This window comes from Xiphophorus hellerii, chromosome 24 (assembly GCF_003331165.1).
Source record: "Xiphophorus hellerii strain 12219 chromosome 24, Xiphophorus_hellerii-4.1, whole genome shotgun sequence".
In the NCBI taxonomy this organism is placed as follows: Eukaryota; Metazoa; Chordata; class Actinopteri; order Cyprinodontiformes; family Poeciliidae; genus Xiphophorus; species Xiphophorus hellerii.
The window spans coordinates 3,289,501-3,305,862 of NC_045695.1; the positions used below are offsets into that span (position 1 = coordinate 3,289,501).

General features: G+C 39.0%; 2 protein-coding genes across 3 annotated transcripts in view; one reads left to right on the forward strand and one right to left on the reverse strand.

The window, feature by feature from the left end:
• LOC116716135 (dedicator of cytokinesis protein 9-like) overlaps positions 1 to 2,210 on the reverse strand; it is a 47,620-nt gene extending 45,410 nt beyond the window's left edge. Inside the window, exon 1 of one of the 2 annotated variants that reach the window (XM_032556997.1) lies at positions 1,934 to 2,210. In XM_032556997.1, coding sequence (XP_032412888.1) covers positions 1,934 to 2,047 — 114 coding nt within the window. In that variant the 5' untranslated portion in view covers positions 2,048 to 2,210. The remainder of the gene's footprint in view (positions 1 to 1,933) is intronic. The other variant, XM_032556996.1, reaches the window with a different exon arrangement.
• A 1,813-nt stretch (positions 2,211 to 4,023) lies between these two features.
• The window catches only part of LOC116716136 (bone morphogenetic protein receptor type-2), a 33,918-nt gene continuing 21,579 nt past the window's right edge, over positions 4,024 to 16,362 (forward strand). The window contains exon 1 of the mRNA XM_032557000.1: positions 4,024 to 4,959. Within this exon, the coding sequence (XP_032412891.1) occupies positions 4,902 to 4,959 (58 nt within the window). The 5' untranslated portion in view covers positions 4,024 to 4,901. The remainder of the gene's footprint in view (positions 4,960 to 16,362) is intronic.

Genomic DNA, 16,362 nt, shown 5'->3' on the forward strand with positions numbered 1-16,362 from the left:
AGAAGCTAAAACCAACAAAATCTTTATGGGTGTGGATTTGTTTTTATGATACTGTATATTTGCAAGTGAACTCACTCTGAGGTCTAGATGATTTATTGCATGCACAGGTATTCATAATTAATGCTCCCCAGAGTGCTCTGTGTGACACCAAGTTGCTGAGGGGAAAGGGGGCAGGTGTAAAAATAGCGCGGACACCCAACATCAACTCATGCATTATTAAATGCAACCCACAGTTCTGGACTGTATCCTTTATGATACTAAACACACAGTGGGCAAGGGCACAATTAAGGAGCCTCTGGGACATAATTGCCAAGCAGACAAGATAAAGACTAATATAAAAAACACATATTTACCAAGAAAAGGGATGATTTACACCACCTGTGCAGTTCTACCACTGAACAACTTTTGTATACAATATAGTCCATCTTTGTCAGGACAATTAAAGGTGCTAAGTAAGTTCTCATGGTCAGTGTGCTATATATATTTTTTCATTTACCAGACCAGCATATATGTTTAACACGAAAGAGACAGCTGCACCATTAGGATCCATCCAAAATAGAACAAGGAATAGCTATCCCAACTTAACCACGACAAGTACATAATAGGACTTAGTCTTACACATATTGGAAACTTTTAAAGTCCAACGGTACAAGAGTAAAGTGAATAGAGTCCAGCTCATTAGCACTCATTAATTGTGATAGGGTATAAAAAAAGTCATGATGCTTAGATTTGAAATAAACATACAGCCAGTGCAACAACAAAATGGTTTAGATAAAGGCATTTACATGAGATAAATCCCAGTCCAGACCTGATTCCAAGAGAAAAGATGTCAATGTTGTAACTCGGAGGCAAATGCTATGCAGTCAGAAAGACCTTAAGTTATTTTGGAAAGAAGAAGGAGCAAGAAATTCCAGACTCTAGATGTGCAAAGCAGTTGGAGTGATACCCCAAAAAGGCATGCAGGTACAATTGCAGTGAAAGTTGCTTCTACACATAGAAAAGTACACTACAGTTTTCAGATGTGTATTTGCAAAAACGTTCTCCAAATTTTGCTTCATTATCCACCTTTTATCGCAATTTTATCACAGAACATGTCCGTAAAATCCAGAAAAGAGGTTATAGCATAATAAAATTAGAAAATGTTCCAGGCTACAAATATGTTTGCAATACATCACAATTGGGCATACTCTATTAAGACACATGAATATATACAGTATATATATATATATATATATATATATATATATATATATATATATATATATATATATATATATATATATATATATATATATTAGTATAGTATAAATATCTGCAGAGTGGAAAACTAAGTGCAGTTCATTTTTGTGTGAACAACCTTGACCAATAAAGCTGATTCTGATGAACAGCAACTGACAGAAAAAAGTAAGCACATATTGATCACTGTTATGCAACAAGACACAATCGCAGAAGAAGTGAGCACAACAGTATCACCACCTATAAATTACTGTCTGCATTAAGTTCACTCAGGGATTCTGCACCCATGTCTCCTGAAAACAACTAAAGTTTGTCTATTCTCATTTTTATCCCTTGCTGACCGTTTCTGACAAACGCATCACGTTACAAGGTGCATCTGCAAGGATCAGGTGACAGATTGCACCAATTGGTGTGCATGCATCCAGTTAAAGCAGCCAGTGTGCATTTCAGTTACCTGGCAACCTCTTTAAGAAAGTTGTAACTAGAGTCAGGCATGGGAAACATACAGTAGCAGCTGGCAAAATAACTACACATTCCGGTGATATGAAACGTCATCACTGGTCCAGTGGGCAGCAGTTTCTCATCATATTTAAATGTCCCTGAAATGATGGTTTGATTTCGCCATGTAGTATCTCTTCTTATTTTATATAGTTGTCTTGTATGGCAGTAGAGACAGAGAGAGTTGTTTTCTTCTTACCATCAACACTGAAGTTCTAACAGCCTCAGAGACGCTCTGCCTGAGCTCCGCCGCCGTCCCAGGCTTATTGAGCCCCCTGGTAAACTTCCTCGGCTCAGGTGGACCAGTAGCCATCGCGCAGTCCACCTTTCATCGGGCAGCCAGGTGCTGAGAGGAGCAGAGTAATACCGAGGTGTCAGTGGGAACGCCTATCTTATAGTAATACTGCTTTATAAAGCCATTGTAACTGAGGGAAACTTCAAAGTCCCGTCGCTCATCGCGAACACCGCGGCTCACGAGCCCCGGGGACAACTCCTCTAAGTGTCACGCCCATTTCTCTGAGTATTGGTATCCAATTGGACAGCACCGAAAACCAAGGCACCCATCATGTCTCCAGCGCACATCCTATGATTTATTTTCGGAGTTTTTATTCAGCTTCCTTAACATCCCGCTTTAATTTGCGTTTTAGTTGCTTTATGTCTGAATTTCTGATGCGACACTATGAGCTTTCATGAGTGCAAAACATTGAGATGCGCTCAGTTACGCGTTGATCTCAAGATACCGCAGTCCGATATCGCCACCTGCTGGAACATGAATGGTACTACCATAGATATAGAGGGGTAGAAATGTTGCGACAAATACGTCCGTCATGTTCTGAGTGGAAACCAATATCAGTATTTTTGGGAAAACAGATAAATTAAAATATAAACGAGAAAATTAAATAAAAACTATATGAAACACAATGTGCATATAATGGACTTAAGCTTATCTCATATTCCTAATAAAATACAGCAAAGCTCTATATTTGATGATAGTTACAGTCATCACTGAACTCTACGTACTAAAGCAATTTGTTTTGTTAAAATAAAATGTGTAAAAGAAAAGAAAACAGTCGGATATTTCAGTTGTTAACTATTATTATTATTACTTTTGTAGTAATAATAATGATCATTTTAATGATAGTTCCAGCTTTTTTTGGAATTTATTATCAATAAATATTGCTAGGACAAAGGAAAAATCGATGAATTACAAATTTTCTTACAATAGCAGCAATTTCATTACAAATTATACAAAGTGACGATGGTGTTATTACACAGACACAAAGTCAATGATTTAAGGTACATCCACCGCTGTTGTCTCTAGACATTTTGTTGATGTTCTCATGTTTGTAGAGAAAAATAGTATAAAATTAATTTTGTAACTAATGTTTTGTTTTTATTAAGCTCCTTGCTGTTAATCATAAGTTATCGATGAAAAACACCCTTTGATCACTTTTGTACAGTATGTGGTTTAACCACAAAGAGGCAGTAAAGTATCACTATTTTAACATTTGTTTGGTGCCTTCACTGTCATGATGCATTATTTATGTGCAGCAGTTTTCAGCCACCCCCTCATTTCTTTATATATATCAAAAAAGCCAGACTTTCTTCAAAGCGCTCCCTTCTTTTACATTTCAATGATTAACGTTGGTTTTCCGCTCCGTCTTTGTGGTTGGCCGTTTATTATTAATTTGTCTTTTTCTTGAGCTATTTAACACTAACTTATAATATTTGTTTAAGCATAAGAAATGCTCTATAGTCACGAAATACTAGTTTAACTTGTATTTTTAATCTGCTTTACAACTAACAAGTTCACAATTTACTAAATCTTCTCTTTCTGAATTGATGTTTATGGCCCATTAAAAATAAAATTTCTGAAGAGAAACCAACATGGCGCATAAACCTGAACGCAACATCAAGATGAGGCAGGGTGGTGCCAGAATTATGCTGTGGGTCTGCTTTTGTCCGGCAGGGTCAGCTTTGCAAAACAAACTAAAACCATCTATGACCTGCTTTCAATTTCGAAATTATGCACCACTTTATGTTGCTTTATGTCAGATGTAATCCTAGTAAATCGCATTTTAAATTATTATTGTAACGTTACAACACGTCAAAAAGTTAAAAAGACATGAATACATCACAGAGCATCATTGTCCCATTCTGATTTTATAGTTAAGTAACTAAAACGCGGTTAAAAAAGTCAACACATCGCGGCAGAGAATGACACAAAGAGCACGGATGCAGTAAATTTGTCCCCGGTGTTGTATCCACTGTCTACGGCAGAGCGGCGCTGCACCACCCTCTCTCTCCTGGCTGGCTGTGTGGGACCGTCCGCGGCAGTAACTTAAAACCAGGAGACGAGTGGTCCAGACGAGTCCGCAAACGAGGCGTTCCCAGCCACCCTGGTCAGACCGAGAGATATCCATCGCCTCCGTCCGCCATCTCTCTGCGCCGGGGACAACAATCCGTCCGCCGCTCACCATAGGCGCCTGTGACTCGTGTGTTGTTTTTATGTTTTCCAGACTGGAAAACGACACTGGACGCACAGAACTAACTGGCTAGCTCTGTAGCTAGCATCAGTTAGCTTAATAGCAATCAGCTTTAAACGTACTCGAATTAAATGTAGGGGCTTTTTGTAATTTTACTGACTTTCGAGAAGAGAATATGGATATATTTTAAAACTGCTTTTGGTTAGAATATGTATTTTACCGTGTTGGTTATTTTCGCGATATTTAGCAGCTTTGCTTAAGTTTTGTAGCACCAGCCAGACTGTCGCCTTGGGCAGCTAGCATGTTAGCTGCTGGACACAGACGCCGTTTTCCGGACACTCACAGATGGAAGATCCGCCGTACAAGATAGCTGCTCGGCTTATCTGTCCGCTTCGCAACGGGCTCCAAAGCGGGACTACTTCACTTCCTTTTGGTTATCATTGTTAGTCCACGGACACCAGCAACAAGAATAACAACAGCAAATCTTTTTTTTTTCTGCATTATTTCTCAATGTGTTGTGCTGTACTGTCTGGGAGATCAGTTCAAGTTATTGGGCTGACTTTTGAGGAAATACGTGGAGAAAGTGAGTAGAAGCTGTTGTAGCAGAGGACCAAAAGAAGTACAGCACGCCTCGGAGGAGACCAAGTAACGATATCAAAGTACGCTGTGAGCCGAGCCGCAATGAAATCTATGGCAAGATCTGCGTTTTGCTTTGCGATCTTCCTGACTTCTGTGGCTGGTGAGTTGAATTGATTTTTGTTGATGAAAAATGTTCTCATGGTGAAAATTTTATGCTCTCTTTTAGCCATAGTCTGTCCCACAAAGTCTTCGTTTCTTATAAATGATCCATGTGTTGTTTACTAGGCTGAGTCTGATCCTTTTTGCGTGATTATTTTGTCAGGGGCGGTCCAGACATTTTGGGGGCCCTGAGCAGTATTTAATATAGGTGTCCATTTCTAGTTGGAGATATCATCACTCATCCTCCATGGTGTAACTTTCACCTATATTTCCACAAATATATACAATTTAGAAGTAGTCTTAAGGTAACACACACATATATATATATATATATATATATATATATATATAAATTTTTAACACTGAAAAGTTGTCATCGGAATCAGATTACTCTCAGCTCAATGAAAATGGTTGATGTGATACTGAAATTTTAAACTCAATATTAATACCTCGAAAAAAAACTATTCTGATCAAGATCTGAACAATACAATCAGTATCATTATAATAATATTTTACTGTCTGAAGTAGTGCAAAGCCACTAAGTAAGAGGCAAACCAGCAGCCGTTTTGATGCACAAAATTAACCTAGGTGTTTGTATAACAAACGGTAAAACATGATTATCGTGTTGGTATCCTTGAAGGATGTGTGTGTCTTGGATTTAGCTGAACAAATAGTTGGAAGGTTACGTAGCAGAATAAATGAAGATCTGGTCCATGCCAATGTATTCAGCAGCACTCCTGTTCAGTTTCTGTTGATTTTACATATTTTATTAGGTTATAAACTACAGTCAGCAGTGTATGTTGCCATGGTTTTTGAGTAGCTCCTGACTTTACCTATGTTAGCTTCAGTCTCCGTCCTTAAAAATGTAAAAGTTGGTCATTTTCCCTCTTAAGGTCACAAATTGGAGATAATATTGACCTATTTGTTGTTGTAGACACAAGAGCGTTCTCTATCGTTATAAATTCCACATACACACAAGTAACCATCTTAAAGAAGCTTTGCTAAGAGTGTCGTTTCTTTTACTAGAATTTTACAATTCCAGCTTTGCTCACTACAATTGTCATTGTTCAGGGAGGGAAGGGGCTGAGTGCAAAGTTGTGTGCCAACTTGGGACACTAAAACTAACTCAGTTTAGTTCAAAGAATTATTTTTTGATCATTTACACTGAAATAGGGACCATTTGTAAAACCATGGCTTTTATCAGAGACATTCAAAAGTCTAATCAGTTGCAACCTGAAATGTGAAATAAACTTAAGTAGAGCATGAAAACAAAATATGTGTATAGGTTTCTGTCTGGTTGAACGATGTGTGTGCCCAGTTGATTTTTTTTTTTTCTTTTTTGGGGGGGATTTTATTGTAATCCATAGGATCCAGAAAATCTTTGGGAACCACTAGGGGGGCCCAGAAGAAAATCTTTGGGAACCACTGATTTAAGCTATGACAGAATTTCATTTGACTTAACAAAATACTGTGAAATTGCCCAGTTTAATCCTTTCTGAACTTTCAGCTTTGTTCAAAATGCAAAAGAGTTTAAAATGCCATGGATGTAATCATTGGCAATTATCTTACCCAAATTGTTGTAAAAGGTCAAAAGCTTTACAAAAACAAGAAATTGGAAGTTATTGGCAAAACTCTGATTTGTGCATCTCTATTCTAATTTTAAAATATCCCATTTATTTAGACTGTTAACTAGGAGTTAATTTTGTTATCTTGAACAAGTCATCGTTGTAGGTAAAGTTGCAGCATGTTTTAACAGACAGACATCACGAAAAATTACATCTGTGGCATTTGTTTGAGCACTGATGGTCGCCTCCTGCTGGCCAGGAGGTTGTAAGCACCTGCTTAGTTTGCTTATGCCTTAGTCTAGCTGTGCATTGACAGAATTTTCTAACCATCCTGCCTAAATTCACACACACTGCCTCTGTTGTCTGTGTTTTTTTTATGCAGTTGCGTTAAAAAAAAAACTTTTATAACCCTTTTCAGTCTCTCTGTGTGCAACAGGCCTGGAAGAAAACGCAGCCAAGCACGCGCAGTCCCCGCCTGCCAACTCATGCCATGTGTTTGAGACCTCAGAGTTGAAGCCAGGCTTCTGTGAAACCTTGAGCACGATAAGATAGTAGCAGACAGCGGAACAGTAGAATGTGTGGGAAGAAAAGATGGGTAGCTGAGGTGAAAGAAGTTCACCCTGGTGGCGGGAGTCTCTGCCAAAAAAGATCTCTTTGGAGCATGTGTTCCTTCATCCCTCAATTCATAGTGAAGGAGTTATCAGAAACTATATCTGTTATTTTTATTATTTGAAGCTTTTCGAGATTGTTTTCTAAATTTTCCCACGACCAAAAATTAATTGTATTTTCTCAATATTTTAATTGATACACCAACATAGAGTAGGTATCATAGTGATAGGAGGTTGAATATGAAAGCAGACCACACTTTTTATATTTTTATTAATAAATATGTTGGAAAATAATGTAACATTTCTACCTGCTTCACAAATGTGAGACGCTTTCTGTTGGTCGATCACATAAAATCCCAATGAAATAGATTCAATCCTGTCGCTGTACTGTGACAAAATGTGGGAAACTTGAAGCCCCGCAAGCACGTTTGCAAACCTCTGTGTGTTCAGGCTCGTTATGCTCAGAATCCAATGTGTGGTTGTTTGGCCAAAGGGCATTAAAAAAAGTGTTGTTTTATATTCAGACCTTCAAAACGTAAGGTCTGAATATAACCTTGCGTTTATTGACAGTAAAGCTGCTGTGCAGGAGAAGTTGCTCACAGACTGGGTGCAGTTCTTGCTCTTATCTTGTTCAAAAACTCTTCAGAGTGATTCTGAACCGATCGCAAGTAACGGCTTGGAGTGCCTCATCTTATAAATTGGACATATAAATAAACAGCACCAGTGTGTGGATAATTCCCTTGCTAAACTGGTATTAAATTTAATCCAAGCCACAGTTAAAATGCAGAAAGTTATCAGAAATCTTTCATAAACATCTGTTTCCTTCCTTCCATATGCCTTGCGTTTAACCTGTTTGCAGCCGACATTGGTTTGGTCGGGCTAATGCTTCATGTCCCATGGGACTAATTAGTGTGTTGGTGTTCCCGAATTGGGAAGCGGTTCCAAACAAATCTCAAACCTTCTGGCGCTACTTTTAGATTCTTCTCAGTTTCAGAACAACTTGTAGCAAATTCCTACTACAGTTCACATGAAAGTACTTCTCTTATTCCAAGTGATACGGAAGTTTAGTGGTTATAATTCTAGTCAAAATGCTGCACATTTAAAAAAAAAGGCACATTTTCATCTACAAGACTGCATTATTGGCCATACAGACTTTTATGTTAGCCGAACAAATCCCTATTTTCTCCCTTAATGAGCTAGTTCTTTTTTTACCCTTAGCAGGGATGTCAACAGCAAAAAAAGGAGAGCATGGCTGGTCCTACGAAGGAGACTTTAATGCCTTCCATGGAGGTAAACAAAAGAGTAGTAAACCAGTTTATGAATGGCTTTCAAAAGACTAGAGATGCACTGAACCCGTTTACCACTTCCCATACCGATACAAATATCCGAGGTTTTGCATCAGCCGATACGATTCAGCAACAGAAAAACAGCCGAGTCGACTTAAAATGTCTCCTGTCTTTCAAAACGCAGACATAAATGTACTGGATTACAAATTTATTTAATAACTCTGCACAATTACAGCACATTTAAATACACCAATAGCCTCACAAGCTTGGTCTAACATGTAAAGTCAACAGAATTTTAATTTGTTCAGTCAGGAGTATAGCAGCCCATGTAAAATAAATAAACTGAAACTGACGAGAGCAATAGGTTGACTGCCTTGGTCAAACATGTTAAAAAAAACAAAACTGCAACAAACCTTTAAGAAAAGTGCAATCAGAAATTTTATATATAAGGTAAGATTAATGATAAAGCCTGACGTCGCTCAGAGGACAAAGCAAAAAATTAAACTAGAATTCTACAATTTTATATATTTTTTTCCGATATCGGGGTTGATGCAGATATTAATGTTGGATCGGTGCATCTCTACAAAAGACAGATTTTAGCTACAAACTGCAGTTATCCCATAGAAACAGCGATACAGCCAGTATAGTCTTACAAACCGGTACTTGAATACCCGAAGTAAAGCAATGTGGACACAGAACATGAGAGATTATGATCCGTTAGTATTTGAAACTATACATTGACATTCAAGAGGAGAGCAGTGTGGCTGCAGCTTGTAGGCTCAGTTGCTGCTGGAATGAGAGATCATTTCAGCAGCCCACCTTAGTTAGAGTTGTGAGTTGTGGCGAACGCAGCGATTTATACAATGGAACAGTGTTCAGTGAGCGTTCTGTGACGGCCAAAAGGAGAAATTAAGCGGATGTTTCAGAAAAACAAAAGGTGCAGCCTTGAGATGGTAACTCAGAGTGACAGCCTATGATTAGCACAGAGTGTTCTCCTTGACCAGCAGAGACAATGAGTCTGGAGTTCTACAAAAAAAAAAAAAAAAATGTTGAGGATTTTTGCAGACAGAACCTTTGCAGGGTAGCCGCAGGGATTTCAGTCGATATTGGGCTTTTTAAAAATCACGTCTGCCAACTCGGTAATTGCTGCTCTTCTCTGTTGCCATCCTTTTACATCACAAACCGTGGATGTTGCTATGTGCTTCAGCTTTGCAAAGGCTCTCACAGAAGACATCCAGGAAACAGTAACTCCCAGAATGTTGAAGATTTACTCTAAAATGTGGGAATGTACTAAAAATTATATTGCATTGTCAATAAAAAATTATATTGAGAGACCTCTTGAAGAATTATAGAGATTCATTATGGGCTTGTATTAGATTCTCAAGAAATGATGTATGATACGGTCTCTTTAAAACAGACAACAATTATTCCTTTTGTATAGCTGCTGAAATAACATTGATTATTACACCTATAATAATGTAGTAATTATTATTTTGATGTTGCTGCCTACCAGACATGTTTCTGTAGTTTCAGAGCCTTAAGGGTGAGAAGGTGTGGCTCCATTAATTTTACACTTTGACACTCCATTTTTACATTTTATTTTATTTTTTTGGAAACGTAGGCTGCTCCGTTGCTTACTCAGTTAGACTCATAGTGATTTAGAATCTGCAACTTTATAACTTTGGTGTACTTTAACAACGGTAATCAACCCATGTTTAGCTGGGAATTAGTCGGGGTTTCCTCCTAAGTAGCATTGTCTTTTAAGATGTATGTTAACTCTTGAAGCTAGTTATGAACAACAGGGTTTCTGTTGTATCAAAGCCACAACTGGTTAAGTTTTTGTAAGAGGAGATATTTGCACTAGGCCTACTTTATATTAAAAAATGACGTGATCTGCAATTATGTCACAGTGACTATGATATGACTCGCAGTAAGTGAACAAATATTTAACTAAGCCTCTCTACTTTTCATGTCTTTCTGGTTTGGGTTTGTGAAAATATGGAACTCAGACTATCCAGCTACTAAGAAAAAGCTCATTTTTACAATTCAACAATGTGGTTTTATTGGTAAAGTTACATTTATGTAAACATCTTTTGTTTTGGCAATAAAACAACTTAATTGTAGTTTTTTAATGACTTTGCTGACACATCTCAAAATTTGCTGCGAAAATAAAAGAGCAAGCATTAGTAAATGTATGTCTGGGATAGCAATTATTTAATTTGATAATATTTAACAGTCATCACGGTTTTTGCTATATTGATATTGCGATAATGGTAATTTTGCAGTCTATTATGAAACCCTATCAAACACCCTTCCCTCAGCTGATGAATAGTGCACAGCAACATGTGGGGTGGGTTAGTTTTGTCTTAAGACTGAAAGACGAGTGTAAAAGCTTTTTGTCAGCCTCACGATGAAAAGTATGCTGCTTGGAGCAGCAGGTGGGGGAGGGGCCGTCGTGAGACGCAATCAAAGACAATGCCAGTTAATTTGGCATTTTCTCTGCCATCTCAAGTTAAGGACTTTAAACTAAAGGTACGATGGAATATTTTAGAGGTTATGAATGCGCAACTGTTTAAAGCTTGGCATTCCTTGACATGGCCACTGACATACTAAAAGTTTCATTGTATATATTAGTCAAAATATTTATTTCTGGCAGTCACTAATTTTCTTAAGGGATTTTTGGTTCTGATCCATCACTCTTCTTTTAGCATTGTGAGTTTCATTGGAAATAATACTCTTTCTCCCAGAAAGGGAGAAACCCCCATCATACCAGACAGCCACAGGCCTCACTGGTTTTACATTGTTTTGTGGTGAAAATAAGCCTATCAAGCTAGTGTATGGCCAGACAAGTCCATACTTGTAACTCATTTCTTCAACAAGGAAATGATGTTATAAACACAGCCTAAATGGAGGTACAACCTAAAACCAGACTTCCTTGCTTATATAATCTGAGATTATGCACCCCCCCATGGAGTGAGAGCAAACACCACTTGTTGTGACTGTTTTCATGACATATTTGGGAAAGTTAAGGTATACAGGGATAATAGAAGGAGGAGTGTGGGTGGGGGTTTTGGTGTAACTGTGAGGTGGTCAATAATGGACCACCACAGCTTTGAGGGGAGTATAAACCAAGGATTAGCATAACTGTACCAGACTCAGACAGACACAGACTGAGCGGTGGTGTTATCGGGGGGGTCATTGCAGAGCACCAGATGGAACAGATTAAAGCCCCCTTGCTCCATCTTTAAACTTAACCTGAGGACTTGGAAAATCGGGGGTGTCAGCAAATGCCAATCCGATTCATCCTACCTCACCAAACAAGCCGTGCACCCAAACAACAGCAGCAGACATGGCTCACACAGGTACAAGTGCTTCTCAGAAGATTTTCTTAACCCTGAGCGTTTTGTGCTAATGAAAACACGCTATATTTGGGAGAAGATAGTCTGGGGTAGTTCTGCCTGGAGAGAGGCGAAGGCGTTGAAAAGCACCAATACATTCTGATGGGGAGTCAGTGCTTGGCTTTGAAAAGCCTGCATGCCTGCTTGAGGCAATGACTGTGCATGCACAGATGCATGAGCCCCACTTTCAGCCAAGAAAGACTGCTGTTTTCCCACTTCCCTTCTCCTGTTACTGTCTTTAATCGCGTACGAGAGCTTAAACGTGTGCAGAGAGAGCAGCCAACACATTCTCGTGCCTTATAATCAAGTTTCAGACCGCCATGTCTTGCGTTGCGTTTGCGTTGGCAGCGGGGAGGGGAGGAGAGGGAGGGATTAGATCGCTGTTGTTTTTTAGCAGCAAAGCCGAGGGAAGGGATAGCGCGAGGGGAGCTGGGAGGGTGCACTGAAGGCCAGTTGGGGGGAGGAGGGAGAGATTAGCAAATAACTGGGCCATGGGTAAACACTCAGCAGTGCCCGCCGTCATCCAATGGAGAGCCTCGGAGCAGAAAACTACTCTGTAGTCTTTTGATATGACTACCCTCTCTCTATCTGTCTCTCATCTACCTCGCTCCACTGGCCTTGCTTGCATACTCTGACCCACAATCCATTGCTGCAGCGGCAGCCAAAATTACACAGCGAGCTCCACAGAGCAGTGCCCGAAACAGGGCCTGTCATGCTGAATAACGTAGAGATTGGTATCCATACAGAAACGGAAACTGAAATCACCTAGAATATTTAAATTCCAGAAAGTATATTTCGGAATCCTAAATAAGAAAAGGTCAGGTTGCACTAGTTTGAGCTTCATTCTCCTTTTTCTTGAACGTTATCTTTGTACACAAGCTAATGTATTCAAATCAATATTTCCAAAAATAAACGGACTCATGCTTTTAACCATCCCATTCATTGTAATCTATTACTTGCTGATCTATGCATTGATGTTGGAATCAAAACAACATAAAACCCAAAGAATATCCACAGTTGAGCTGCCCGATGTGGGAAGAACTATCCCCTTTTAGTTTTATATCTCGACTACTACAAGGTTTTGGTATAAAGACCTGAGGGCTCGAGTTGAAGAATCTGAGTTTAATAATTTAAACTCAGATTAAATAGGAGCAACTGAAGAACATGAAAAGTTCCTTACAATAATCTGAGATCAAATGCATCATTATTGCATCAGCAATAATAGTTAGACTCGGTCCTTCTAGAGACAAGCACCTAAATGTAATGATGCATTGATGTTCAAATGATCACTTTGGTTTTGATTTGGTTGTGATTGTTGTTTTTTGGGTGTTTTTTTGGGGGGTTTTTTTTGCAGCGTTACATTACAGTGTTTTATTTGTGTATTGGTTTTGATTCTTAGTGTCTTTAGCTTTAGATTGAGTAGATCCATCTGCACGGCCTGTTCTTGATTAGACATACCTGGTTTTAGTAGTAAGAAATAGTAAGTAGTAAGAAATTGGATATTTTGTATTCTTCTTGATCCTTCTGGTACCTGCCACCACGTCCGTTTGCTAGTTCTTCTGTTGCCTCGCCTGTCATTAGCCCCGCTGCTGTTATTCAATTCCCCTCGTGTCTCCTGTTGGAATTTTATAGTTCCTTCCTCAGTAAATATCTGCTTCAACCTAAGGTGTACATTCTCCAGTCTGCGCCAGGATCCAATTTCATCACACCTCTATCCACATTTTTTAGCAGTCTGAATGGGAAGCTGTCGTAAAGGTTTTCTTCCCACTTATTTTTTTTTCACCGTCACACAACATAATTGAGCAGGAGTATGTGAGACAAATGCAGATGCTGCAAGCATGTATGTCAGGAGTAAACAGTCCATCCTGTTATCCAGATCGAACATTAAGTAGGAAAAGACGGAAAGGCAAGTCGACACAAATGTGCAGTCACAAGGAAAAGCTTGCTTTCTCCCCTTATTATGCGAGATTGTTCAAAAGACTCCGGTCCCAAACTTAAAAGTCTGGGCTAAATCTCAAGCCTTTGGAGTGCAAGTCTAAACAACTTGCAAGTATTTAGAGCAAGAATCTAAATTTGTCCTCCTTAGAGGACAAATCTTACTGAAATCAAATGTATGAAGTAAGGTCAGATCTTAAATGTCTAGGTCACTAGTCCAAGTCCAGTCTTGCGTCTTTGGAGCGTGAGTCTTTGGCTTGAGTCTTTGGAATGTCAAGTCACACGGCAGGAGCAACTCACCAACTCTCATATGTCAGAAAAGCTCATAAAACCTCTTGATCAAACATAAGTTCAGAGTAAACAACACACGCGCTCATATTGTTCCAATTCAATATGTTCAATATCTTCGATTTTAGATGGGAGCAGCCCTGACATCCTTCCAACCTGTCAAGATCACTCTTTACACCACACAGCAGGAATATCTCTTCAGATTATCTTAAGAGCCACCCTGATAATCCGGGCGTCATTGAGATTGTCTGAAGGGTGAAATTTGGACAAAATCAGCATAAAATTCTTGCTGTGTGAACTAAACATAATTAAAGTTTTCAATCTTCACTGTACAAGTCTAAGTGATGCCTTGCGTCTTTAGTGCACGAGTCTAAGTCTCACCAATCAGTCAGGCCCAGCCTTTACAATGCGAGTCGAAGTGGAGCCTCAAGTTTTTAGAATGTGAGTCGAAGTCAAGTCTAAAGACTTTAGAGCGAGAATCTAATTCAATTTTCCACATCTGATCGAAACACTCAGGAATCATGTTAGTGCCAGGTCTGAACAGCCCCGAAGAACAAAGAGGAAACGGAAATCAATGAACCTGCCTTGTGGTAAGACGGTGCTCTCCATTTGTCTTGTGTGCACTTATGTGCAAGCACGTTGGCACAATGAAACTATTTAATGTGCTGCATGTCAGTCGATGTGTGTCATAATGTTATTTCCATCTCACACAAGGTCAGGCTTTGAAGTCTGGGAGTTTAAAGGGTTAGGGAGACAGTGAGGGTGTTTTATTGCAGGATGAAAGGTTAAACAGCTCTTTATGTAAGTTATTGTTTGGTTATCTGATGCCTACTGCTCATTTGGTATCGTTTCTAAGGAGGTCTTGTATAATAGTGATGCAGGGAAATCACATTTTAAGGCTGTGAATGAAATCTTAAAAATCCAGTTTTAGATCATTTTTGGGTGGGGGGGGGGGGAGTTATCAAAAGTTCCTTCTTTGCTGTGTGTTGTGGTTTGTCTCGGAGGCGTCGCTGACAGAGCGGCATCTATGGAATTCATTTCACAGCCTCAAACACCAAGCGTTAAAAGGTATTGTCAGCAGACGCTGCTGAAAAGAGTTCAGTTTTTCCAGCCCTGCATGCGACGTCTCCGTGTTTGCCTTGCCGTCTGTGGGTGTTGTCGCAGGCCCTGCACTTCCTTCTGTCGTGCTGCTTCTATTATTCCTTTGTTTCTCCTCTCTCCTGTGGGAGTTCCTCCTGTACAGCCCATGTCCACACATTCACCAGCATTGAGAAAATAAATTGAGCCGTGATGGATGGGATCTTTCCATACGTCCAGAAAACTTTTTACAAAGAAATCACATTGTAGGGTTTGACCACTCAACCACTAAAATGGTCACTCTTACTGTACTTAAAGTATAGTAAAGCATTCATCAAAGTGATTTTGGCTTATTAGCATCATTATTTAGTACAAATGCAGTTTATAGTTAAACTAGTAGACAATGGTAGGGGCATCCTCAGTTATCAGGTTCTTTGTGTAAAATAATAGATTAGCTTTAAGAGTAAGCTATTTTTAACATTCAATACAGTTCACTCATGTAGAGTAAGTGTTGTAAGAATGTGTTTGTAGTGACTAAATAAACTGATCAATTGATTTAGCAACGGTATTAGCAACTTTTTGTATATATCACAAGTAGATGGAGCATGACCGGCTGCTGTGGTGATCCCTGAAAAGGGAACAGCCAAAAGAAAACGAAAAATAAGAAGCTATAGCACAACTAATGTCTCCTTGCCATGAATAGACATACACCAGTATGAGATTCTCACAATATAAGCCTGAGTGAGAATATCTAAATATTTAGCTATTACACTAAAAATTACATGTATATGATCTAATTGATTTCATTTGAAACAGAAAAGCAATTGTTACTCCAAACTCTACTTAATAGACTGCATTAAAAACATTAAACATGGACTGAATGTAGTTATAGTGTTCATGTGCTACTTGCGTTAATACACTTTTTAGTAAACCTTTTTTCTGTTTCCTGCAGGGTATCAGTGAAAATAAAACAAGTGAATATTAGCTAGTTAATTAGTCTGACTTGAATTATTACCTAATATATATTGCTGCCTGAGCAGCAATGTGTTGTTCTGCCTGGTAAAATTCTAGCTGCGTGTTAAAAGGATTTTAAACTATTGTAATGACGGGAAAATTCTTTTTTTCAAAACTTTACTTTAATATCTTTTTATCAGCAGCCAGCCATGGTCTAGTGCAGGGGTGTCGAACTCCAGTCCTCAAGGGCCGGTGTCCTGCAACTTTTAGATGTGCCTCTGCTGCACCACACC